This window comes from Canis lupus, chromosome 35 (assembly GCF_003254725.2).
Source record: "Canis lupus dingo isolate Sandy chromosome 35, ASM325472v2, whole genome shotgun sequence".
NCBI lineage: Eukaryota > Metazoa > Chordata > Mammalia > Carnivora > Canidae > Canis > Canis lupus.
Genome location: NC_064277.1, coordinates 5030930 through 5058160, shown reverse-complemented (window position 1 = coordinate 5058160; position 27231 = coordinate 5030930). Strand labels below are relative to the sequence as shown.

The 27231-nt window shown below is 38.8% G+C and overlaps 1 protein-coding gene across 7 annotated transcripts in view; it reads right to left on the bottom strand.

Moving 5' to 3' along the window:
- CDYL (chromodomain Y like) overlaps window positions 1-27231 on the bottom strand; it is a 229924-nt gene that overhangs the window by 104839 nt on the left and 97854 nt on the right. Inside the window, exon 1 of one of the 7 annotated variants that reach the window (XM_025445371.2) lies at window positions 16319-16351. The exons of the other annotated variants lie outside the window; for them this stretch is intronic. Within the exon in view, the coding sequence (XP_025301156.1) occupies window positions 16319-16345 (27 nt within the window). The 5' untranslated portion in view covers window positions 16346-16351. Of the gene's footprint in view, window positions 1-16318; window positions 16352-27231 lie in introns of those variants that run through there. 7 annotated transcript variants of the gene reach the window in all.

Below are 27231 nucleotides of genomic sequence, written 5' to 3'. Positions count from 1 at the left end.
AGGAAGACAAAGCTGATGTCATTTCAGATCTATGTTCAGGGGAAATTGTTAAGTGACTTCTCTATAAGTAACTAGTAGATTGAGCAGCGAGAAATTAGAAAGATTACAAGATTTGCATATCGGAGTTTTGTTTGAGGTAGTGAACCCTGCCTTCAATAAGTAGATATGTTCTTTTAAAATATGAGACCTATTCTTGTATGATGAATGATGGATGATGGGTTCAAGAGAGTTTATTATACCATGATATAATTTGAGATTTCTCATAGTAAACAGTTTAAAATAGAAAGAAAAGATCTTTCCAGAAAAGATCAATCCAGTCTCTTTTCTCTAGAAATACCTAAATAATATGTAGAGATTCCATTCCTTTGAGGTTTTGGTTGAACACATTAGTGAGCTTTCTGGGTCTGGTATCGGGGTAAGGTGCAGGGGTGGGCATATAGACTGTTGTGATTAAAATTTTTAATGGTTTCCTACTCTTCTTGAGTCCATTTCAAGTTATATATATTTCTAGGAGATCGCAAAGCATTATAACTTCTCACACTTGCTGGCACACACTTGTCTGTAGTTTTACACATTAAAAACACCTGTTGCACCTGTAGATGTAAACTCCTGTCCATTCCTACTGCTGTTTACTCATTTTTCTCATCCTTTATAAATTCTGTCACATTTGGTATATTCTAAGAGCTAACTCTTGGATTGGTATCCTTGTTTTGGGGTGAATTTCTATTCTTATTTTTATCAGACATCTTTTTAACTTTTAGACTGTTCTTTAACTTGTAAGTTGGGTACTTTACTCATTCCAAAAATTTTTATCACCATTTATTTCTAGGTGTGCTCTTAATTTCCTCACTGACCTGTAGGTTATCTAGAAAATTTTCAAATTTTTGAAAAGCACAAAATTAGAAATGTAGTTTCTAGTTTAATAAATGTTTTTATTTTAAGTTTTATTTAGTAAATTACTTAATAAATTACCAGAGCACAGGGTATGACGAAATTTGGCATTAGTTCATATTTGTTGCTTTGTGGCTATGTGGGCAGCTTTTGAGTATGTCTCTTGTATTTTAAAAGAATGTATCTACTTATTAAAGGCAGAGCTCAAAGGAAACTCTAGTATGCAAATCCTCTAACCTTCCTAATTTCTCTCTGCTCAATCTACTAGTTACTTAACACAGGAGTCACTTTAAAATTTCCACTGACTTCAGATCTGAAATTACGTCAGCTTTGTCTTCCATATTTTAAAGCTCTGTTACCAAAGGCAAGCAAGTTTATTTATTTATTTTTTTAAGATTTTATTTATTTATTCATGAGAGACACACACAGAGAGAGGCAGAGACACAGGCAGAGGGAGAAGCAGGCTCCATTTCATGCAGGGAGCCCAGTGTGGGACTTGATCCTGGGTCTCCAGGATCACACCCTGGGCTGCAGGCGGCACCAAACCGCTGCACCACCAGGGCTGCCCAGGCAAGCAAGTTTAAAATTACTTTTTTTTTTTTTTTTTTAAGTTTAAAATTACTTTAACTTCATGGAGGATTGTTCTTTTTATCACTATTATATAATGACCCTTTATGTTTGTCCCTTTATTGCCTTAAAGTTCTATTATCCAATCTGACATACTCTTTTAAGAGACATGATCCTTTATTTATTGTGATTACAAATATATTTCTATTTATAGTCATTCTGACCATGTCATTCTATTTGTCCTTGCTCTTCCTATCATTCTTTCCCCCTTCTTTTCCTACATTCTGTTTTTTTTTTTTTTTAAGTAGCTACCCTTAAAGCTTTAAAGCTTTAGCGTGTTTATCTGTTTTATTAAAATCTAAAGTTGGTTTAGTGGTTAAGCATCTGCTTTTGCCCAGGGTCGTGATCGCCGGGTCCTGGGACTGAGTCCTGCATCAGGCTCCCTAGAAGGAGCCTGCTTCTCCCTCTTCCTAGGTCTCTGCCTCTCTCTCTGTGTCTCTATTATGTTGAAGCTATTAATGATAAAATGATCTCGGAATTATAAACGAAGGATGAGTGAATTAGGTAACAGTCCTGATGGAAAACTTTTGCAAATTGAGCACACTGCCTGATAGTACATATTCACATGTATTAACTGGACTGCCTCCAAAGGTAGCGAACTTTGAGATCTTTACTTATTAGATCATATTTACAGCTATAAGCTTAGTTACATGAAATATGCTTTAATAGATATAATACTTATTATTTTACTGTGAATTTTAAGTTTATATGGCCAGAGTAAAAATAGGATAAGTCGTCACTAGATGGATCTTGTTCATGTCTTATTTGTGGGCTTAAGGTTTATAAGCTTACACACCAGAATCAACTTAATTTATAAGCTTACACACCAGAATCAAAACAAACTCACCCCTCCAGACACACACACATCCCAAACAAGAACACAAATTTAACATTTCTTTCAAAGCTAATATGTACATACTACACCAGGAAATCAGGTGTAATTACAGGGAAGGGGGAATTTTTAATTCCCATCTTACAGTTATTTTTTTTTAATTGAAGGATAATTAATGTATGGTGTTATATCACTCTATAACGTTTTATTTAACATGAGACATTAAAACAAAAATGCCCGGCACACACACAGACCTGCTTGGTTACTCAAAGAGGGCTATCCAGCACTCGAACAGTTCTTTTTGTCTCTGATTCCTTACTTTCTTATTACCAGGGCTATGGAAGGCCTGTTGTGATTTAATAACAAATATATACTTCATGGTCATTGCTGGATTTTAGGAGATGGTCAAGTTAATGTAACCAGATTCATGTACCTGTAACCCAGAGTGGTGTAAACCTTTGAGTTTAAAGGTTTGTTGAGTGGACGAATAAAATTGTTCAGGGACAGAAAAACACCAGGGAGCCACTCTGTATACTGAGCACATTTAAGGAGTGGCACATGGCAACAAACCCAACTCAACAGGACAGTTTTCAAGGGCAACAAGAAGCATACCGTTTCTTTCTACTCTTTCTAGAGAGCACTTCCATAAAATCAAAATACCTTCAGTAATAGCTTTATTAATGAAAACATCCTCAGGCATATTACACAGAGGTGAGCCACGTCTTAAGAGGTAGGTTTCCATTTCTTATCCTACCAGTTTCTTCTTACTACTTGAGGAAAAGGTGAGACATAATGTATTGGCCGTCTTGGTCCTCAAAGGAATCTGATGCAGGAAAGTGGAGCTCACATGTGGCCAGGGCCTGGACCAGCTCCAGCTCAGTTCATAGGTGGCCACAAAAACCACCAGGGGTGAGTGACACACCAACCTCCAAAGAGGAATTCTGGGTCACCTCCTCTCCAGCCACCTGCCTGGTTCTGAGACAACTACTACCCTATGTGCCACCTTAGTGCTCTTCAGGCCTGGGTGTACATCCGGGAGGATGTGAATCAAAGCATCACTGTGTAAGTCATTAATAGACATAACTTAAAAGAATATGGATATTCTTCCGTAATATTTTGCTCACAGCACTACATTTTCTATGGACATTCATACATTTTAATTGCTTTGTATTTTTAGGTCCTCTGTGTCAGAAAATAAGTAACTGCTGTCAATGAATTAATCTCACTCTATACTATTCTAATTATTGGTAACAAGCTCCTAACCACCCATATGCTAACGCCTACAGGTTACAACATCATAAGCTATTAACATAAGCTCCTACCTGGTAGGTGGGGGGACAAAGAGGGAGAATATGGTTTGTAAGAATGGCAATAATAATCATACACATTAGATACGTGTAATAACACTCAAAGGCTATAGTTCAAAAAAACCAGGAAGTATAAACTTGTTATTAAGATCCTTTTTCTTCTTCTTCTTCTTTTTTTTTTTTTTGGTCTACAAAAGTCATAGTGTAAAGTTAGTTCCAAGACAGCCATCTAAGACCTTCTTTTGCTCCCTGCAGTCAGAGTGTAAGGTGCTAAGAGGAGGAGGAAGCAAAGTGTCAGGAGAGGTGATGCTAGTGAACAGACACCCTTTTGTTCAGCAAACATGGAACTTAAATTTTAAAAAGCTCTTTTAGGAACACCTAAAAAACAAAACAATCTCCTAAATAAGGCGGAGAGTCCCTGAAAATGCAAATTTTCAGAACTAGCCCTAATCAAAATAATCTAATAAAACCCCTAATAAAAATGTCCTTTCATGGAACAGTCACAGAAAAGGCAGCCACCATTAAATCAAGCTTCCTGGACAGAATAAAAGTGGTAAAGGGGCAGGTAAAGGCTCTGGAGAGCAACACTGGTTCTGCCAGGAAACCATGGCAGGCACATAACCCATGTCCTCATCGACAACACAAGGGCAAGCAACTCGAGGTGTTGAGAAGGTGAAATGACGTGTATGCTACATTAAGCAGCGCACCCAGAGCATAGCAGACCAGCAACACATCACAGCAAGTAATCCAAGGTGACTGTAATCGGAAGAAAAGACTACATGTGGAAGCACACAGCTCATGGAACGGAGCTCCCGCCTGTAATAAAATTACCCTGTTGTTGTAATCCAAGGACAGGTTTGTTCCCCAGAACACGCCTTCTACTGTGTGATCTCTACTGTGACTCCCTGAACACATCACAAAATAGAAATTATTAAGGAACGTGGAGCGAAACACTGCCCAGCCACCAAACCTCACCACGGACAACACTTAAAGAAATAACATCATCAGTAAAATATGTGCACATGTACTCTAACTCCGGCACCACTGAGAGCGCTCCAAGAAAGGATCACTCATGAGTAAGCCCAGAACCATGTGAGGACACAGCAGGCAACAGACATGTAACATACTATTAACATAGCAGGACATGAGCACTTAAGGGCTTATTTGGCCATGGCTATGGCTATTTTAAGCTTTTTACATGTATTTACTTATTTAATTCTTGTAAAACCCTAAGAGGTAGATCATATCCTCTTTTTACACAGAAGGAACTGAGGCAGTCCCAATGTAAACCAAGGCAATCTGACTCCAAAGTCTACACTTAACCACCTTCAGGATGATGGCCTTAAATTTTAAGTCAATGTGTAAACAGTGAAAGAATTTCACTATATCCTCAAATTAAAAAAAAAAAAAAAAAAAAAAAGGCAAGTTAAAAGCATGTATGGTATGTAGGGGACACTCCAACAAATGAGGGGGCAATTCCAGAGACAGCGGCTGGCCGGGCCTGGCATGCATGCCGCCGGTGTGGCTGCTGGGTTGTGTGGGCTGGGTTGTGTGGGCTGCACGGCTCTAGTGCACTCAGGGGCCGGGGGGGGGGGGGGGGGGGCTACCTCCCCTTGAAAGGCTGCTGTGAGAAGTAACTGATGTGCGTAGGCGTAAAGCATTTTTGGTGCTTGGCACCTGCTGAGACTGAATTTATGTTAGTCATTATTACATATGAATAAGGAGATAATCGGGAAGAATGATCAATAAAACAAACTGTGGTTTGGATCTGACTCAGATTTTACATGTTTCCCCATCCTGCTGTAAGTTACTTTACTGCTTGAATTTTCTACATATGGCTTTTTTTTTTTTAATAACAACAATCCAAAAATCAGAGCTATTTATACCTGAGGGAGGAATAAAAGTCTCACTTTGGATAAGAAGAATATTTTGAGATAAGAGGAGTCAGAAAAGAAAGTGAATAAATAAGGTTTCTAGTTGAAATTTTTGCATTATTAAGTAATTTTGAAGGATATGGAAAACAGTGATCAGTGAGGTACTACAATACAAAATAAGGAAATGCGACCAGCTGATTTGTGAAGCAGACAAATCTTTAGATGAACAGATCCACACCTTTATTTTTTAAATCATGCTATTTTACCAGAGAGGTGGTCTTTTTTATTCTTTAATTTTATTTTAAATTCCAGTATAGTTAACATACACTGTAATCTTAGTTTCAGGTGTACAATACAGTGATTCAACACTTCCATGCATCACCTGGTGCTCATCACAGCAAGCACCCTCCTTAACCCCATCACCTATTTTCCCCATCCCCCCACCCTCCTGATAACCATCTATTTGCTCTCCATAGTTAAAGAGTCTGCTTCTTGGTTTGTCTTTTTTTTTCTTTTGTTGGTTTGTTTCTTAAATTTCACATATGAGTAAAATCATTTGGTATTTGGCTCTTATTCTACTTAGCATAATACTCTCCAGCTCCAACCATGTTGCTGCAAATGGCAAGATTTCATTCTTCTTCTATGGCCGAGTAATATTCCATTGTACATATACACACCACCTCTTCTTTATCCATTCCTCAGTCTGTGGACACTTACCTTATTTCCATAATATGGCTATTGTAGATAATGCGGCTATAAACATCGGGGAGAGCATGGATCCCTCTGACTTAGTATTTTTGTATTTTTCATGTAAATACCCAGTAGTGAGACTTTTTTTTAAATCAACAAATTGTTTTTAAGATTTTATTTATTTGGGATCCCTGGGTGGCGCAGCGGTTTGGCACCTGCCTTTGGCCCAGGGCACGATCCTGGAGACCTGGGATCAAATCCCACATCGGGCTCCCGGTGCATGGAGCCTGCTTCTCCCTCTTCCTGTGTCTCTGCCCCTCTCTCTCCCTCTGTGTGACTATCATAAATAAATAAAAATTTAAAAAAATAAAAAAAAAAGATTTTTATTCATTCACGAGAGACACAGAGAAAGAGAGGCAGAGAGACACGGGCAGAGGGAGAAGCAGGCTCCATGCAGGTAGCCCGATGTGGGACGCAATCCCCAGACCCGGGATCACACCCTGAGCGAAAGGCAGAAACTTAACCACTGAGCCACCCAGGCGTCCCCCCAGGAGTGAGATTATTGGGCTGTTAGGTAATTCTATTTTTGAGGAAACTCCATACTGTGTTCCACAGTGGCTACACCAGTTTGCATTTTCACCAACAGAGCACGAGGGTTCCTCTGTCTCTGCATCCTTGCCAACATCTGTTCATTTTTCTCTTGCTCAGAAGACTTCTCTAGGGTGGTTGAGAAAGGAACGGTCAAGAATTTAACCCCACATTAAAGTATGCAGGATAGCCGTGGACAAAAAACATCATGACTATATTTGTCAGAAAAAGTTTAGAGCTTCTCTTTCAAGCTACAATGAGGAAATGCCCGAAAATTACAAATTAAGGATCCTAATAACTTCTTGACTTTCCCAATTGCTGTAAAAGGCATGTCAAATTTTCACCTGCCCCAAACCATAATCCCCAGACCTCCAATCTAATAATCCAATGCAGCCTCCTGCCTCCAAGTTTTTTACTTGGTCACCAATTCCTCTTCTGGTTGGTGCCAACCATGGCTCTTTTCTTTTCTACCACTTCCTGACTTTCCATAATCCAATCACGTCTCGATGTTCCCATAGCCATCATCCTGGTCCACATCACCACCTGTCTCCCTGCCTCTGCCTTTGACACCCTTCAGGTTACCGAGCTTAAGTCCTCCAAGGGCACCTGTCACTCCTCTCCGGACACCAGGAGGCTCTTGAGTCCTCCCACCCATCAGGCATTTTCTCTCTCAGGGCCTTTGCACTTGCTGTTGCCTCTGTCTGTAAAGTTCTATCCTTGAATACCTGATGGTTAAAGGACTGACTTCCTTCAGGTCTTTACTCAAAAGTTACTTTCTCAGTGAGTTTAACACCCCAACTATGCTACCTAAAACTTCAAGCTGTATCTCAACATTTCATATCCACTCCCTTTAGTTTTTATTTTTTCTCCTTATCATTATCACAACCTGATATACTACATTTTTTATTTTATAAGAGATATTGCTTACCTCTTCTATAGAAGGCAAGAATTTTTATTTTATTCACTGTTATACCATGATGCTCTTTGTGAGCACAAAGGATGTGTGCTCACGGAGCATGTGTGACTTCTACAACCTATATGAATAATGTGGTTCAGATCTCAGTACTTTTAATTGGTCATAAATTAAATTGTAACCCTCTTCTTCTAACTGCTTAAGGTAAGCATATGGCCAAGCTCAACCTGTCCTTTTTAGCAACAAAGGGACACTGGGCATAAAAGCTATGTCTCAACAATATTGAATTTGACTATGATAAGACAAAGATTCTACACTTCAGCAACTTTGCACCCTGAGAGTTACATTTTTCTAACGGCAGGTGGAGACTCATTAGTGTGTCATAAAAATTCCACCGATGACCTTACATACATGTATAGATTGTGATATAAAATATAGTTCTAACTATGGGTTGTGGTCAAGAAAACTTTTGAGAAAAAGGGTCCAGAAATAACTTTCAGAGGGGTCTGTGACTTCTCTGACTCTGCCCCAAAGGGGAAAAAAAAGCTATGTGAAAAAATTCTGAGTGTGCTATGTGCAATTTTCCAGATGGAGAGTCCATGGCCTTTTGGCAGATTCCAGAAGGGATCCATGGCTTAAACAGGTTAAAAATGATTGACAAAGAGGATATTAACAGTGAAAAGGGTTAGTTATTGGGCTTTCTCTGATACCTTTTTGAGAATCCATTATGGATCAATTAATATATGTAAATCATCCTTCAATCCATCTAGTCATTCTAAAATCTTAAGCTAATTATCCACGAGATAATTATTTTTGTTCATTTAACCCTAAACCAGCCTTGTCTGGATAGAGACTAAGTCTAGAATTCCAGCACTTGGTAAAAAAGTTCCTGTTTGCTCTATCCATGTATTTTATAATTGTAAACACACCTGGTCAAATTATCAGAAGCCTCATTAGACTTGCCCTGTCCTTAATCGTAGCTAGCTCTTTTTAATTTAAATTCAATTTCGTTAACATTAGTGTATTCTTAGTTTCAGGAGTAGAATTTAGTGATTCATCAATTGCATGTAATACCAGTGCTCATTACATCACATGCCCTCCTTAATGCCCATCACCCGGGTACTCCATCCCCCTACCTCGCCCCCTCCAGCAGCCCTCAGTTTCCTATAGTTAAGAGTCTCTTATGGTTTGTCTCCCTCTCTGATATCATTTTATTTTCCCTTCCCCTCCTCTATGATCATCTGTTTTGTTTCTAAAATTCCACATTATGAATGAAATCAAATGAATGGTATTTGTCTTTCTGACTTATTTCACTTAGCATAATACTCTAGTTCCATATGCATTGTTGCAAATGCAAGATTTCATTCTTTTTGACGGTTGTGTATATATGTATACATATATATATATACATATATACAGGACCACCTTGGGCTTGTTCGGCGCTAAACACACACACACACACACACACACACACACACAGAGCGTGAATATATACACCACATCTTCTTTATCTAACCTGTTGATGGACATCTGGGCTCTTTCCATACCTTGGCCATTGTGGACATTCATCTTAGCTAGCTCTTAACACAAGTGACCAAAAGAGGACTAGACAAACATAAATCACTGTGGGTGCTTCAGATATATTTCCCTGCTACATACATATAGCCTGAGGGTAAACAGATCTGGGGAGTGACAACAATTTGGAACTGAGTCTTCCCTGTTCTGCCACTGAGAGGCCACAACTTACCTTTTCAGCAGACACATGCTAAGACAGAACAAGCTTTTACCTGCCAGTCTTGGAATTACTTTTCTACTTACAAAGGACCATGAGTGTTTGGAATTTTATCCCAGGTGACTAAGCTCTCACCCTTTGAGAACACTTACCATATTGAAAGACTTAGTGTATTTATTCTCTCTCTAGAAACACGTCTAAAATGAGAGCACACATATGGAGCTCCCAGCTGAGTAAGGGCCCATGTCACCTCTTCAATGGAAATGATTCATTAGGGACCTACAGGGTACACAGAGTTCTTTGCAGTGGGAAGAACTCTCATGTTTAAACTGTGAGATCTGGTGGTAAAATACATAATGAAATACCAAATTGTATAAAATCACATAAATAGGGTGATGTGAACTGGAGATGCTGAGTTTTTAAGAAAACAGGCATAATGAGGAAAAATGTCTTGCAGAAGATGAGTTCTGAGCTACATCTTGCAAGATGGCTGTCATCTGGGATAAACAAGAATCCAAGTGACAATTCCAGGGAGGAGAACCAGAAGTCAGTCTGCTCAAATGCCTATCAAGGGTCATGTGGGCTGAGGGCTAAAAGGCCGCGTTTGCTGGCTGGAGGAGCTGCGCGAGAGATGGGGCAGGCAGAGGTGGAGAAGGCCATGTGCGCAAGGTGGGCTGCACCCAAGGGAGACACTTCAGGGGGCATGCCGGGAACACAGACACCTTGTACAGAGAGTCAGGAAAACACATTCCCAGAAGGTGCCCATCTGTGCTGAGTTTCAAAAAAAATTAAAGTGGGAGGAGAATTCCAAGGAGAAGAAACCAGGTGTGCAAAGAGAGGTGCAGGAATGAGCGTCAAGCAAGGGTTCTGAGGACTGCATGCTTCTCTGTCCTGCACCTGTGCATGCTGTGGGGGGCCCTGGGGTGTGGGGGAAACTGGCCTGTGGCTGGCTCAGGGGATGGAGCCTGGAGGGCCCGTGTGCCAGGCAGAAGAGGCTGGACTTTACTCTGTAAGCAAAAGTGATACTTGGCTTTTTTTTTTTTTTTTTTTTTTAATCCTTATGGAAAGAATACAGATATTGGAAGGAGAAAGGCAAGAGGCAGAGAGTCAGCAGTAATCTAGAAGGACTTGAAGCAAGAAAGTATTCAGGCCGCTGAGACAAAGGGTTCAGGGGCTACTCTGGCACTACACACGGGGGAGTAGATGCGTGGATAACACGTGATTTGGTTGCTTTGGAGGCTCTGATGCTGGAAGCCTGGATTCAGATGCAGACTCTGCCATTTAACAACTAGCTCCGGAGAAGTCGTATCACCCTTCCTGAACCTCTCTGAGGTTTAGTGTGCTCATTTTACAGAGGAATATAAAAGTACCCATCCTCAGGGCTGCTATGAAGTTTGAATGAAGTAATGCTTTTAAAATATGAAGCGGTACCTGACATACAGGAAGTGTTCAGTAATGGTTATCTATAATTACTGTCATCAGTTACATGGGGGAAATACAGGGGGAGCCTTATTGTGCCAAAATGCAAGGAAAAACTCAAAGACTAATGAGGGGGTGTGGGCAGATGTCAAAAGAACAAAGGAGCCCACGAGAAAGAGTTCCCGCTGGCTGAAAATTGGGACAATCCAAACAAAAAAGAATGACTGTATCAGAATCATGGAGTAAAAATCCAAAGCCCACAATGATACGCACAAAAAATTTTAAGCCTGCACTTATCAATGAAGCTAAGAACTCTTACACTAGATCTAAACTTGGAAAATTGGTAAAATGAATTAAGCCCTGCCTTTCCCAGGAGGAACTGGAGTTCACCCCAGTTGATGAGAAAGAGAAAGCTCTTCTTTACAAAATAATTCTACCTACTAAACACAGAAAAAAATGACAGAATTAGAAGTCATTATATTGCAATACCCACAGAAGACTCAGGAAGGACCATTGGCAGACGCCAAATTCACAGGCTGAGACATTAATGGAAACAGGGCTTCTGCCAGGGGCCAGGTGCGTTCCTGCCAGGCTCTGTACTAAGAGCAGGGGGCAATGCATCCCTTTCTCAATGGAGATACCACTGGCTAAGCCATCAAGGTTGGCATTTACCAGCAGGACAACCTGCCACGGGGGTGGCAAGTAACGGGATGTGACAACACAGAGTAGCCGGCCTTCAACCCAAACTTCCAATTTACAGAAAACACAAGAGGTAGAGAAATGAGTTAGAAAACACCATCAGGAAACAATCAGATAAATCCAGGAGGCAAGACATTCAACAAAAAACTGACCTGAGCACCTCGAAAAGTCAATGTAAAAGCAAATAAATAAACGTAAAGGGGATTGTACTAGACAAGAGTATAAAACAGCACGCTGTGTTCATTAGTATCCCTATCACCACGGCTTACGCCTAGCATTTCGGTTGCTGGTGGGTGGTTTTAGCACCCTCCAGCCTGTTATCAGACCATTCCCTACATTTGATTGTTAGTCTCTCAAGGTTAAATACGAAGAATGATAGCTGCGGGGTTCTACTGAAGCGGGCTGAGAAAGCCTGACTAGATGCAGAGCCACATTTCCAGGCCTGTCAGCATCAGTGACTGCCCAGAGGCAGGTGAATGCAAAGCATCAGTAAAGGCAGTGAGGAGTTAGACAGGGATTATGGTTTCCTGCTTGGTCCTGGGGGTGAGGGTGGGGGGTGCAAGCAAATGATCTCCATTGTTTCTACCTTTCCAGAGATCCCTTAACAAGAGACAACTCCCAGACTCGAACTTCTTGCACCCACACAAGGCCGGAGGAAGTGCCGTGAATCTTGCCTGCCACGGTGAAGGCAATGCGAAGGCTCACTCGCGGCCACAGGGAGAGCTAAACCCTTCCAAGAGCAGGGCCCCTTCAATACGGTGGAGCGCTCACGCTTCGGAGAAAACCCTTCAGCTGCACCAGTAACAACAGCTAATGATCATCATGCACTTCGTGTATCTGTGTGCAAGCACTGGGTTAGGTGCTGCATTACCTCATTTGAGTCCTACAATCCTGTTATGTCCATGTCCAGGTGAGGAAACCAGGATGCTGGGTGACTTGCCCAACATTGTTGAATTAGCAACTGAGCTCACAGATGCTGAACCCAAATTACGTTCTATTAAACACATGTCCTCCAGCTCTGAACTATGCCCACCCATCACGTGCTGTCACTGTCATTCATGGAGTTACGTCCCCAGAACTGAGTGTCAGCATTTTGTCTGAGTCAGTGAGGACACAGTGCTGGCTGCCCAAAATTTCTAAGGGCTTTAAGATTAAATCATAAACCCGAGTCAGTCAAGTCTTTGCTAGCCCAAGATTCTAGGTACAGAGTTGATCTTAACAAGTCACAGTGACAATGCTTGATACCTACTACAAAAGTAGTAGGAAGTAGGAAAACCCTGGTAATCAGCTCCTCCCCTCGCCCCCCAATCAGCAGGATTTGCTAGTTGTTCAATTAAGAACTCTATATTGCCTGGTAATGCATATTATTCATTTTTTCAAAGAACTTTTTAACTACGGATAATTTTTTCTTAAGTACTCAAATTATTTGTATCCTTTCCACTCCTTTTTCCCAAATGGAGAACTATTTACCTCATTTACCAATCAGCACTTCATCAGCATAGCTAAATTCCAGTACATGATTTTCCCAACCTGACCGCTTTCAATTATCAAATGACATATTTCTATTTCCTGATCTATACTGTCTTCACGAAATTTATTATATTCATCATTCTTACTGAACACCATTATAAATCGAGAGCTACAGCAGAATTTTTATAAGGAAAGGAATAGAAGGAACTTCATGAATACTTTTAAAATCGATGCTTACAGAGCAAAAGCAATTACTATTTTGAGTGGTCCCAAGACCAATTAATGGGAAAATGAAATCACAATGAGTTTCCTATCATAGGCTTCACTAAAATATAAACTTTTCTGGCTAATTGGCAAAAGATTGCCAAACTGAACTTTTTAATAAAAATAAAATATACAAAAGCAATTCTGAGAGGTACTAAATGCTACTTCTCTTCAACTACACCTCAAATAGAATGAGGGCAGAGATTTCTCTATTTAAAACCTAGCAATATCACTAGTATCTAGCACAAAGACACTCAGTAATTATCTGCTAAATTAATCAAGGAATTAATCACAATAAAGGCAGCGTTATTGTAAGGATTCAATAAGCTAATACTAAAAAAAAGGTTAACAGTTATCATTATATGAACTATTGATAAGGCCTTTTCACTAACAGTATTCCTTCTACCCACACAACCTTATGTAGCAGGTTGAACATGTACTATTTTTATCCATTTATTCATGAGAACCCAAGTTCCAGAGTTAAATGACAGACCTGTAGTCATCCAGCTGAACTGCCCTCTGTTGTGCCCACATCCCAGGGCTACGTATCCCCTTTCCTTGTTTTTTTTAAGACTTTATTTTTAAGTAGTCTCTGTACCCAACGTAGGTCCTGAACTCACAACTCTGATGATCAAGAGCTGCCTGCTTTACTGACTGAGCCAGCTGCACGTCCCCTGCCGCCACTTTTCCTGGTTTTGTTTTCTCTGGAGTTCTCAACACCCTGTCTCTCTCTCCATGATGGCATGTCTTTCTTCTTGATCCTGTGGGGTCTACCTGTGAGCTTTACGAAGGTAGGCAGCCCATCTGTTTTGTAGCTGGCTGTATCCCTTGAACTCGGCTAAGCGTGGGCATATAGCAGGTGCAAAATTGGAGGACTTACCTAACTGATTAAACTTGACTTTGTTCTGGCATGACCAATTTTACCATGTGGGGGAAACGATATTAAAAATAACAAATAAGTTAAATGAACAAAGTTCTTTGAACAGTGAAGTTTATGTCCAAAAGCACTGATGTGAGAAAGAAAATAAGGACACTTATTTAAATGACTGCCCCAAATAAATTAGTAACGTACCATGCAGACAGAGCATTTAAAATGGATGATATCTTTGGAAGAAACATACTGCATAAATATCATGCTGCTCGGTACTAACCTTACTTTCTGTAGCTTCCTGTTTAAATTCAGCCCTCAAAAAGCACTTGTACTTGACAATCATTAATATATATTCTTCCAATGAAGATGCATTTTGTGAAAAATTATTATCTGTTTTAGTAATTGGCCTATCACTTCACATTTTTAATAAGCTTCAATACTATTACAAAGCTGCCTCACCCATAAAGTGGTGCTTCACCCAATTGTTGATTTTTAAGAAATACCAATACTTGGCTAGGGAAATTCAAAGAAAAGATTAAGAGTAAGTCAAACTGTTTTATCCAGATGGCCTCAAATAATCAGGACACTCTTATTAAATAAGACCAGTTTTCTAAGGTAAACATGATTAAATTTAAAATTTGATCAATAAAAAGTATGGACACAATAATGACGACTAGGGCCTAACACATTAACGTACTATCTTTTTAACTTTGAGGTTACACAAAGAAATGTTTGGGAAAATTAGTCAAATATTAACAAAGTAAACAACAGACTTCAAATATCCTCTCTGTGCAATAATGTTCTGCTCCTTGTCCTAAGAGGTTTCAGAGAGAAGCCTTGGAAGCAACTGGTTCAAATTCTATCAACCATACAATGAAGGCTTAAGACCCTCAACACTTAGGGGATCCTAAAAAAAAAATCAAATAAAAACTAAAACACAAATCATTGGGAAGATATAAATAGCTATGACTAAAGCTGTCCTGGGCTATTTATATACTCTCCAAGAAGAATTCTTCTCCTGATCAAAACATTTGGCTTTTCATTGACTTGAATGAAAAATTCAGGCCAGCCACTCGCGATGCAAATGCTTTCCTACCGGGAACACCTTCATTGTTGTCATTCTAAACAAGAAGCTGCACATTATTCTTACATGCTTCTTCATTTATGCATTTGTCAAAAAGAGAGCATTCTCAGTATCTCATAACAAGAAGCATTAATCTTGCTCTAAGTACTAGCAACTTAATTTCAAACTGATGGCTTAAAGACAGGATAGCATAGATAATTCTGGGTATTTAAAATTTTTATAAAACTCTTCAATTTCTGTAAAAATTTGCTAGCAAGAAAAATTTAAAGCATCAAAGAATCAATTCGCTATACTCAAACTTTAAGTCTGAGTATATTCCTTAAACAAATATTGAGTGCCTACTATTTGTCAGATGCTGTTCGAGATCATGGAGTATCAGTACCTCTATTTCCAGCCAAAAAAAAAAAAAAAATCTTATCTTATATACATGGCTTTTTTTTTTTTTTCTTGAGAAAGCCTACCACATTTAGAAAGATATTAGGTAATCACGGTTGAATTTTATGAAACTTCAAGATTTATAAGCAAAAGCATAAACAAGTAACAGAAATTTGTGAATTTAACCCTAGTCGTTAACTAGACTCTTACCAGAACTTAATTCAAAGTGTAAGACATGTCCCACTGGCACAAACTCTCAGGAAAGCTTGAGCAGATATTCCCTAACCATCCTGACAGCAATCCTGATGTGCAGAAAGAAACTTGAGAATCTTACTAACACAGCTCTTGTGCTATCCCCACAGAGCTGGAGGCTTCCAACATCTTCTACTGTTTAGCCTTCACTGTTGAGCCCTAAACTTGTTGTAGAAAGGTATAGTTGCTGTTATATTTTAAAATAAAGCAGTGGTTGTTAACATTTAAGGGGTTCATCTGCTCTAAAGCACAATTTTTAAAGCCTAAAATTAATAATCACCAGCACATTGATTAATTTTGGAGAAAGCTGAAGTTTTAAAGGCAGAACTTAATAGGCGCAATGCGCTACGTGAAGGGACTATACAAACTCTACTTTTGATTCACTCTTAACTTTCAGCTCATGACAAAAGAACAATGGAATGATCCTTACCTTGAACTTTATACCCATAATAATCATCACTAAACGGCTGCCATGAGTTTCAGGTGTCAGGTTAAGAATACAGGAGTGATTTGAGATCTAGAACCTGCTATCGCAAGATGCTTAGTCTAGAGGAAAATGGAATAAAAAAGCAATAAACATAATTTCAACACAAAGGTGTATGGTAACAGTCCTCTTGGCTGGTGGAAGATGTCCAGGTCCATGAAACGAGACACAGGGAACTACAACAGTTCAGACTGTGAGACTGGAGGGGGGATGGGAGAACACTGAAGACAGCCTGATAAGGGCCCCAACTTCCCACGTGCCAGTGAATCTAAGTCTCTGAGACAGGAAACATATTTGCACTTACCCTCACGCACTAGAGAGTGATGCACACAGTCACTGAAAGTCCCTTAATGACATTCATGGGTAGTTAACGTGAAGTTTTTAAGCATAGGATAGACGTGATTGGGTTTGGGTCTTGTTAGCTTGCTGGATTATGTAAAAAAGCAGCAACGTGTGTGGGATAAGTGGATGTGGGACCGTCAGTGAACCCTGTGAGGAAGCTACTGTGCTGACCAAATTGGGAAAAGAAAAGAGAAGAACCATTCAAATCACAGAAAAGCTTAATTTTATGTATTGAAATAGAAGAACCGTATGTTCTGGTTTGCCTAAGACAGTCTTACTCCTGCTGTTTCAATGTCCAACCAGGTTTTGCCTGTGTCCATTTTTCACTTTTATTTAAATATTATGACTCATCATCACGTTTAAATAAGCCAGTTCCAGTAAAATATACCTCTATTTTCTGTATCTTGCTTCTGCTACAACCTCATCTAGTAGTGTGCAGTGAACAGACTTCCCATTTTACAATGTGGCTACATGTGAAAATCAACCAGCAGTAAACCATCTATCTTCCAAACTCCTTCTAGGTCTACAGTTACCCCTTCCTTTTTAAAGTACACACAGCACTCATGGATTGAACAGGGTATGCTAGTGTTAAGACTCTTGTACACTTCTGAAGTCTGTGGGAAGGAGTTACATATAGAGAACATTCTGATAGTTCTTATTACAGTGATTCTGGCATTCACTAATTGGTGTAAATAACTTTTGATTTTATTCCTTTGATTACTTGTATTTTGCAAAAAAGCATTTTATTAGCAATGAACTAAAAAAAATTAAATACAGATTTAATAAAAAGATTTCATAAGTAAATACTGCATTTCCACTTCTTAAGGAAGTTAACGATGAGTGTGTGTTTTGCAAATGTTTGCCCCTGTCATGCTCCATGAGACGCCACAGTCAGTTCAGTGAACACCAGAAGACATGTGTTCAACAAGCAACTTTAGAAGCTACCTGGTTTTTTATTTAAAACAGAGTGCCCGAAGAGAATTAATTCAGGAGTGCAGCTACAGAAGAATTTCCGTTTATAGTTATAGCATGTATATTTCTTTCTGAAGCATGACTTTTCATTTAGATCAAATAAGTATTATAATTGTGTTCATTTTCCCCTGAATTTTCTCCTAGACATATAAAACTCTAGGCAAAACAGCCATTAAACACTGGCTCATTTAAAAGCGATGGGAGAGCTTTACAAGAAGTCAATTTGCGCTTTCACACAGAAAACCAATTTCATTAGTGGTTCTATTTTTTTTTTCCATCCATTTCATGGAACAAAGGTCAGCAAAGTATGACCTGCAAGCCAAGTCCAGCCTGCCACCTCTTTCTTGCCATCATGGCCTGCAAGATAAAGGTATTTTGTTCAGTTCTCAGTGATTGGAAAACGGTCAAAAAAGGTATAATAATTTTTGATATGTGAAAATCATATGAAATTCACATAAATAAACTCTTATTGAGACACAGATGCTGATCTGTTTATATATTGTCTATAGCTACTTTCAGGTTACAGCTGCAGAACTGAGTAGCTACAGCAGATCTCTGGCCCTACAAAGTATAAAATGTTTACTATCTGGCCCTTTACAGAAGAGAAGGTTTGCTGAATTTTACCTTTGAAGACTGAACATCTGATATGATTATGAACAAATACTGTAAAAGCTCAATGTAGGACACTTTTTGTGATTTTAACATGAATACAAATTTTTATATATACACAGTGAAAAATTTCTAAAGACTAAAGTTGAATTTAAAAATGCTTCAGAGAAAAAAATAAAAATGCTTTAGCATGGCAATATGCATTCTCTTTTTGCTGCTTGTTTTAGTCTTTAAGAAATTACTTTGAGGGACGCCTGGGTAGCTCAGCAGTTAAGCCTTTGGCTCAGGTCGTGATCCTGGGATATGGGATCAAGTCTTGCATCGAGCCTGCTTCTCCCTCTGCCTGTGTCTCTCTCTGCCTCTCTCTCTCTCTCTCTCTTTCTCTGTGTCTCTCATGAATAAATAAATGGAATGGAATGGAATGGAATGGAATGGAATGGAATGGAAAGGAAAGGAAAGGAAAAGAAAAGAAAAGAAAAAAGAAAAGAAAGAAAAGAAAAAAGAGAAAACTACCTTGAAAATCAATCCAGTATTGCAAAAATGATTTAGACTATTTTTTGTGAGAATACAAAATTTTGGTTGAATTGTACTCAAAATCAGCTGGATATCTTTGGTCAAAGCTTTTATCAAACAATTTTTTTAAGTCCGCTTTTGAAGATTTTGGCAGACTGTAATTATTGAAATGAAGATTTGCAAGTAAGACAATGAAATTAATCCCTATTAAAAAAGCAAGGAATTAAAATGATCAAATAAATACTCAGAGTTTAAGAAGGTATATAACAATTTTGAAATTCATTGAGTGCTCTTTGGAATATATCAATTTATACAAAGAATCATTTTATAGAACTTTTTATTTTTAATTGGATAAATTTATATTCTGTAAAAAGAAATGAAATAGGAAGTAAAAATTTTATATCATCTAAATTTCAAATACAGTCAAAATAATCAAAGAGAAGTAATTTATTTGACAATTTTTATCTTATAAAATTATTTGCTGAACAAAGGTATTCTGAAGAGAAGTAAAAATGACTCTTGTGAAAATATTTGAGCTGAAATATTTCTCATTTTAGTTTTTAAAAAAGGACTGAAAATATTCTTCCTTCAGCACAAGTTGCTCTGAACTTACTAGATGCCTTAGCACCCAAAGGATATTATTTCAATTAAAAATAAAAAATTATGGCACATGGAAGATAAACTCAAAATGTTGACAATATCAAACTTATTACCGAAAAAAAAAAAACAACTCTGAAGAAGCTTGCAGGCTGTATTATGAGAATTCTGGAAATAAAACCATGTTGGTGAAAAACATTCTTCAGAGTAACATCAGTAACACAGCACATGAAAAAGAATGAGACTAGACCAAGAATAATTACCAGTGCCTACAATACTTGGGATGACCAACTTACAAAAATTTACTTCAGATCATTTTATTTTGCAAAACAGTTTATTAAATAGAACTATTTTACAGGTCTATCAATACAATAAATTTGGTCAAAAAATATTTTGATGATTATGTAACTATTTTTAGTCCCCCTTTTCCTCTCACATGCATCCATGTGATGATAAATTATATAGTCGCTCAAATTATAAAACCCTGTGAAGGGGGTGCGCACGGAGTTAAATTGGTAAAATAAAATCAACTGCCAATTTATACCCCTGGACATGTGAGAGTGAGTGCTCGGGTGCCCACCTCCCAGAATGGCTCTGCTACCTGGTCTGGATACTGATCCATCCCACAAGAGGACAGAAGGGTGAGCCAGACAGACATGGGCAGACGTGTGAGCAAGCACATCCCCACATCCCCCCTCCAGGCCAAGGACACCAGAATACAAACCCCACTTTGTTCCGTCAGGCTTCCTGGTTTCCAGGTCTAGTGGTACATGCAGGACAAGGCGTCTACCCTCACAGGTGGCTGGCTCCTCACAGCAAGGAGCCACCTCCCCGCTGCCCCCAACCCCCCCCCCCCCCCGCACATTCAGTGCAAGCACCTGTGCAGGTGGCATCCCCAGCTTCTCTGTCTTAGGCACACTGACAGCCAAACCCACCCTGAAGTGCACAACATGTAAGCTCTTGCTGTCTTCCATCCCTTGCATGACATATGCACAAGTTATTTTTTCCCTGCTGCATGGTGGTGTGCATAGAAGAAAAAAAAAAGCCCCCTATCGTTAACAGATTAAAAAAATTTTCTCAGCAAGAAGCCCTTTAGGAGACTTGTAGAGAACAAAGTGTCTCTTGCAAAAATTGGAGAGAAGATAGTGAGAGCCATGCTCCGTGGATGCACAACAAGTGACATCATGGGAAAAGGGAAGTAGAAGGCTCAATGCCTAGGACTCTCGAGAGAGGTAGAAAAAATGAAAAAATGGTAAACTAAATCACACTGAGAATTTATTACACTGGTTTATCACACCATCTCCTCTAGTGGGGGTACGTGCATAAAATAAATGAACCAAAACCTGCTTTTGGTTCCACAGTATTTTCTACCTTCCATAAGTTATGGGTGGCATTTATAGCAGACTTGGAAACCTAAACCTATGAATAACACGGAGTCATAAGTTCCCAGATTCCGGGGCACCAGGGGTGGCTCAGTTGGTTAAGCATCCAACTCTTAATTTTGGCTCAGGTCGTGATCTCAGGGTCGTAAGATCGAGCCCCATGTAGGCATCTGTGCTGGGCATGGAGCCTGCTTAAGATTCTCTTCCCCAAAGCCCTCTTTAAAAAAACAAAAGTTCCTAGATTCAAAAGCACTAATTAAAAAACAAACAAAAAGACTTTCAGACCCCAAAGCATGCATGAGTTGTGAAGTGCAAAGCAAAGGTGGCTGTCACAATGTACCTAACAGGGAAGCCTGGTCTAGAATGCAGCAGGGGCTGCTGAGACCAAATCGTCACTGCGATCCAAGCTCCCTATGTATGGTAGGCAAGTATTTCCCAAAGCGCAATATATGTCCTGCAGAGGCGACCCAAGATAACTTTTAGGTGGCACAAGGGTGAACGTTTCAATTTACTAACATTATATTTCAATGTGTATTAGAAAAGCCATAGCTGGCCAGCCCCGGTGGCACAGCGGTTTGGGCCGCCTGCGGCCTGGGGTGTGATCCTGGAGTCCCGGGATGGAGTCCCACATCGGGCTCCCTGCATGGAGCCTGCTTCTCCCTCTGCCTTGTCTCTGCCTCTCTCTCTCTCTCTGTCTATGAATAAATAAATAAAATCTTTAAAAAAAAAAAAAGAAAAGCCATAGCTAGTGCCAACTGCTTAGCAAATTTACAGGGGTAGTGTGGTCCCTGTATACGGACCCTTGCACTGGTGCTCATGCACACCTTCAACATTTAAGATTTTAAGTGACCTCCCACCAGAGCCACTCAGGAGTACGGACAGGCTCGAGGAGGTGGGGACTAGGAAGCTCCGACTTCTCATCCCCCCCATAGGAAAAAAAAAAAAGCAAAACCAGCAGAAACCGTCAGAACCAACTTTGTCAGAACTCTGGAAAGAAGGCAGAGGCTCACAGCAATTTAGTGAACACACACTGAATAGTGAAAAAGTAACTTGCAAACAGAAAGCTTTGTGGTGTATTCACCAGGTCTCGGCCCACCCTCTCCCCCGGGGGTCGGCAGCTTGCATTCCCAAGGCGGGCCCTGGGTCCCGGGGCGGATGGAGCAGAGCAGACTTTTCTCGGAAATTACTGTGTAGGTTATGTTCTAACCAGACAGGGCGGGCTACCTAAAGGAGTGACACAGGATGTCTGAACTTAGGCCAGAAAAGTGGTGGTCATTGCTCATAAACACCGCAAGGTAACGCAACACCATACACACCCAGGGCGCATGCAACAAACTCCCCCAAAAAGTGTAGGAAAAAAAAGCTGGGGGAGAGAAATCAATATACTCAAAAGTATTGTAAATGGGGAGATGGAAAGCCATGCACGTGCCCAAGGAAAGATGCGTGCTCAGAAAAGACCCAAGAAGACCTTTAGTTTTCACTTCAGTGCAAACCTATCTAAGTGCTGAAGGAGTGCCCTGTCACAGAGCCAACATGCAAAGACTAGGAGCGGTGGTGTTTTGTCTGAAAACAAAGCTCTCTGGTAAAGGCATATATATAAGCCAGTATTACTGGTTTTTGGGGTGGAAATCTACTTTTATTTCACACATGATTTATTTTTTTTTCTTTTTTTTTTCACACATGATTTAAAAGACAAATGTAAAACAAACCCCAACTATAAATCTATTATTAGCAACACAATGAATAAAGATATAATTCATGACACCAACATAGAGGGGGCTGAGAAAGCTATACAGAGGCAGACATCTGTACGCTACTGAAGTTGGTAGGAAATCAAGCTACACTGCTACAAATTTAGAATGTTAAATGTAATCCTCATGAAAAACACAAAGAAAATACCTAAAAAGTATATACACAAAAGGGAATGAGAAGAGTATCAAAATCGTTCACTACAAAAATCAACTAATCACACAAAGCAATAATCAAAGAAATGAAAGACAAAAGAAGCGTAAGACATACAGAACACAGCAACATGGAAGAATTAAGCCCTCCTTTAGCATATATTTTAGTGTAAACTTTCCTATTAAAAGGCAAAGTGGCAAAATGGATATAAAAACATGATCCAACTGTAAGTTATTTACAAAAGACTCATTTTAGATCCAAGGACACAAAAAAGGCTGAAAATGAAAAAAAATAGGAAAGGATATTATATACAAATAGTAGTCAGGTAGCTATGAAATATCAGATAAAATGTATTTTAAGTCCAAACTGTTCACAAAAGACTTAGGGACACTGGCAAAAAAGGATAATTCATTGAGATGATACAACAATGAAAACAATTCTACATATCTCTGCCTCAAACAACAGGGCACCAAAATACATGAAGCAAACATCAACAGAAGAGCTAGACAATTTTACAATAATAATTGGAGACTTCAATACACCACTTTTCAGAAAGAACATCCGACCACGAGACCAGTAAGGAAACAGGACTTGAACAACACTGTAAACAAACTAGACCTAAGAGACATTTACAGAACACCACCTAACAGCAAAACACACCCTCTTTTCAAGTGCCAATACAGATCATATACCGGACCTCAACACAGCCTCACATTTTAAAAGATCAAAGTCATACAAACCATCCCCTGGAATGAAGCTAGAAACGTAAAAGGTAAACTAGACAATACACAAATATGTGGAAGTTAAATAAAAGAAACAACTGAAAGGGTCAGAAAGATCACAAGGAAATTAGAAGTTACTTAAGGACAAATGAAATCAAAATCACAATATATGTTGTGATGTTATCAGATGCAGTGAATGTAGTACCTAGAAGTTTAGGGCTTTAAAAACTTACATCAAAAAAGGAGAAAAATCTCAAATCAGTAACCTAACTTTACACTCTGAGAAAATGAAGAAAGAAAAAAATATATATATATTAGAATATATATATATTAGAAGAAGAATTAGCAACAAACCTTCTCAAATTCTTCCCAAATATAAAAGAAGAAGCACTTTCTAGCTCACTCTGTGAGGCCTGCATTATCTGATTCTAAAGCCAGGTAAAAAATATGACAAGAAAAAAAAAATCACAGGTCAATCTCTCTTATGAATATAGATGCAAAAATCCTCAACAAAATACAATAGAAACCAATATTCACAGTAGTTATGTTTTATAAAGATGCTGCAAATACTGAATCACTGTTCCTACAGAGGTATAAACACCCTGCACATAGATTATAATCTTTTTTTTTTAGATTATAATCTTAAATCAAAAATAACTTATACCTACAGATTTTTATTTTACCAAAGAGAAAGGGAGGTTGCGAAGTGTTAAGTAACTTACCTGAGACTACCCCACCCAAGTGCCAGAGTCAGGACTCAAACTCCCATCAACTGGCCCAGAGCCACAGCCTCTTACATTATGTTGCACTGCCCCCTACTGTTTCCATCCCCTGGTCATCTCTGTGAGAGCCAAAGTAAGAATGCACCGTCTCCTTAGTCAGTTTCAAGCGGGAAAGTGCAAATGTAGGCATATTCATGAATAATCATGACAATGCCCTATATTCATTTTGGGGTTACAAATAAACTCTATCAACATGTAGGAATTCACAAATATGGAATCCACAAAGGAGGACTGATGGTACTAGCAGCAAACTGAATCTAACAGCGTATTAAAGGGATTATGTACCATGACCCAATGTGATTGTCCCAGAAATGCAAAGGTGGTTTAACAGAAGAAAATCAATGTAATACGTCACATTAACAGAACAAAGAAAAAACATAGGATCATCTCAATGCAGAAAAGGCACTGACAAGATTCAATACCCTTTCATGAAAAGCATTCAACAAACTAGAAACACAAGGGAATTTCCTCAACGATAAAAGGTATTTATGAAAAACCCACAGCTAACATCATACTCAATGGGTTAGACTAAAACTTTCAAGAACAAGACAAGGATGCCCCACTTTCAGCATTGCTATTCAACACTGTACTGGAAGTTCCAGCCACAACAATTAGACAAGAAAAAGAAATAAAAGGCATCCGATTAGAAAGGAATTAATAAAGCCATCATGATTCACAGATGACATGATCTTGTGTAAAGAAAACAGATGTAAAGTATTCACAAGAAAGCTGCTTGACCTAATAAATTTAGCAAAATTGGAGGACACAAGATACACACACACAAATCAACGTGTTTCTATACAACAGCAATAGATACTGATCAAAGTGACCTATAGATTGAATGCAATCTCTATCAAAATTTCAATAGCTGTTTTTATTCCAGAAACGGAAAAGCTGATCCTCGAACTCATATGGAACTGCAAAGGGCCGAGAGCCAAAACAATGTTGAAAAGAACAAAGTTAGAAGGCTCAAGCTTCCCAATTGCAAAACTTACTACAATGCTATAGTAATCAAAACAGTGTAGTCCTGACATAAGGGTAAGCACATAGACCAATGGAACAGAATTGAGGCTCCAGAAATAAATCTATATATCTATGGCCAGCTGACTTCTGATATGGGTGCCAACCTCCATTCAATAGGGGAAAGAACAGTCTTTTCAACAAATGGTTCTGGGACAACTGGAAATGCACAAGTAAAAGAATGCAGTTGGAACCCAATCTCACACCATATACAAGATGTAATTTAAGATGGATCAATAATTTTAACATCTAAGAGCAAAACCCAAAAACCTCTTAGAAGAAAACGTATAGATAAATCTTCACAACACTGGATTTTGGCAATGGATTCTTAGCTATGACAACAAAAACTTGGGCAGTAGGGAAAAAATAGAGGTACTGGACTTCATCTATTTTAAAACTGTTGTGTTTCAGAGGACATTATCAAGAATAAAAAGACATCCTATAGAATACAAATATCTGCAAATCACATTTGGGTTAAGAGTTTAATATTCAGAATATTATAAGTTTAATATTCAGAATATACAAAGAACTACAATAACGACAAGCAAAGCAATAAAAAAATGGGCAAAGGACTAAACATTTCTTCAAAGATACACAAACGGATAACAAACATAAAAAGATACTCAACATCGTTTGTCTTTGGGAAAACGTAAATCAAAACCACAATAAGACACTTCATACTTATCAGGATGACTATAATTTTACAAAAGGGAAAACAAGCGTTCTTGATGGAAATGTAAACTGGTGTTGCCACTGTGTAGAACAGTTTAATGGTTCCTCAAAAAGTTAAACACAGAATTATCATATGACCCAACAATGATCCACCAGACAACCCTTATGATCCACTCCTAGATATATAACCTAAGTAACTGGAAACAGGGACTCAAATATATATATTAACGTTAACTGAAACATTACTGACAACAGCCCAAATAGGTAATCAACTTACATGACCACTAAGAGATGAATGACTAAATAAAATGTGGAATATACATACACAATGGACTATTATTTAGCCATAAAAAGGAATGTGATTCTTACACATGCTACAACATGGAAGAACTTTGAAACTAGTTAGTGAAGGACGTCATCAACAAAAGGACAATTATTATACAATTCCACTTATATAAAATATCCAGAATAGGCAAACGCATCGAGACAAAAAATAGAACACAGGTTTCTAGGGACTGTGGGAAGGGGAGAATAGGGAGTTATTACTGAGTGGTTAGAGTTTCTGTTGGGGTGATGACAAGTTTTGGAAATGGTATAACCGTGTGAATGCCACTGAACTGTACTTAAAATGATTATAGTGGCAGAGGCACCTGGGTGGCTCAGTCAGTTAAGTTAAGTGTCTGACTCCTGATCTCAGCTCAGGTCTCAAGTCAGAGTTGAGTTCAACATGCTGGGCACAAAGCCCCATACTGGGCATGGAGCCTACTTAAAAAAGAAAAAAAAAAATGCTTATAGTGACAACTTCTGTGTTATATATTTTATCACAAGAAAGGGGGAAAAAAGTACAGATAGAAGGGACATTATGCCCAAAGGCCAACCAAGACTTCTGAACACTGAATCTCAATGTATCAATGCACTCATCACTGATAGACCAAAAGTTTGTCTTAGTTGGCAGTACTTTATCATACAAATATACATAATTGGGAAATGGGAGTTGGGACTGTTCTCTGAATTTCTCTTCTTTCTGTTAAACTTATCATAAGATTAAGTAATTAAAAAGAGTCTTAAAGGTCATGATGGAAATATGGACACTTGTGGGAACTTATAAAATCTATTCCCTGTTTAGACAGAGAAGTAAACTCAAAATGTTACCATATATTAAGGAAAGATGCTAAATCCTCCTGCCTCCACTTCCCACAGAGATAGGGAGTGAGTCGGACTGCCATTTAATCCTGAAACTCCAAAGCTTTGAAGGTCTACACTACTATACTCCTTGCAGGAAGAGATTCTCACTCTGATGGACAGATTATGTCCATGTCAGGGCATAGGAGCAAATAAGCAAAACT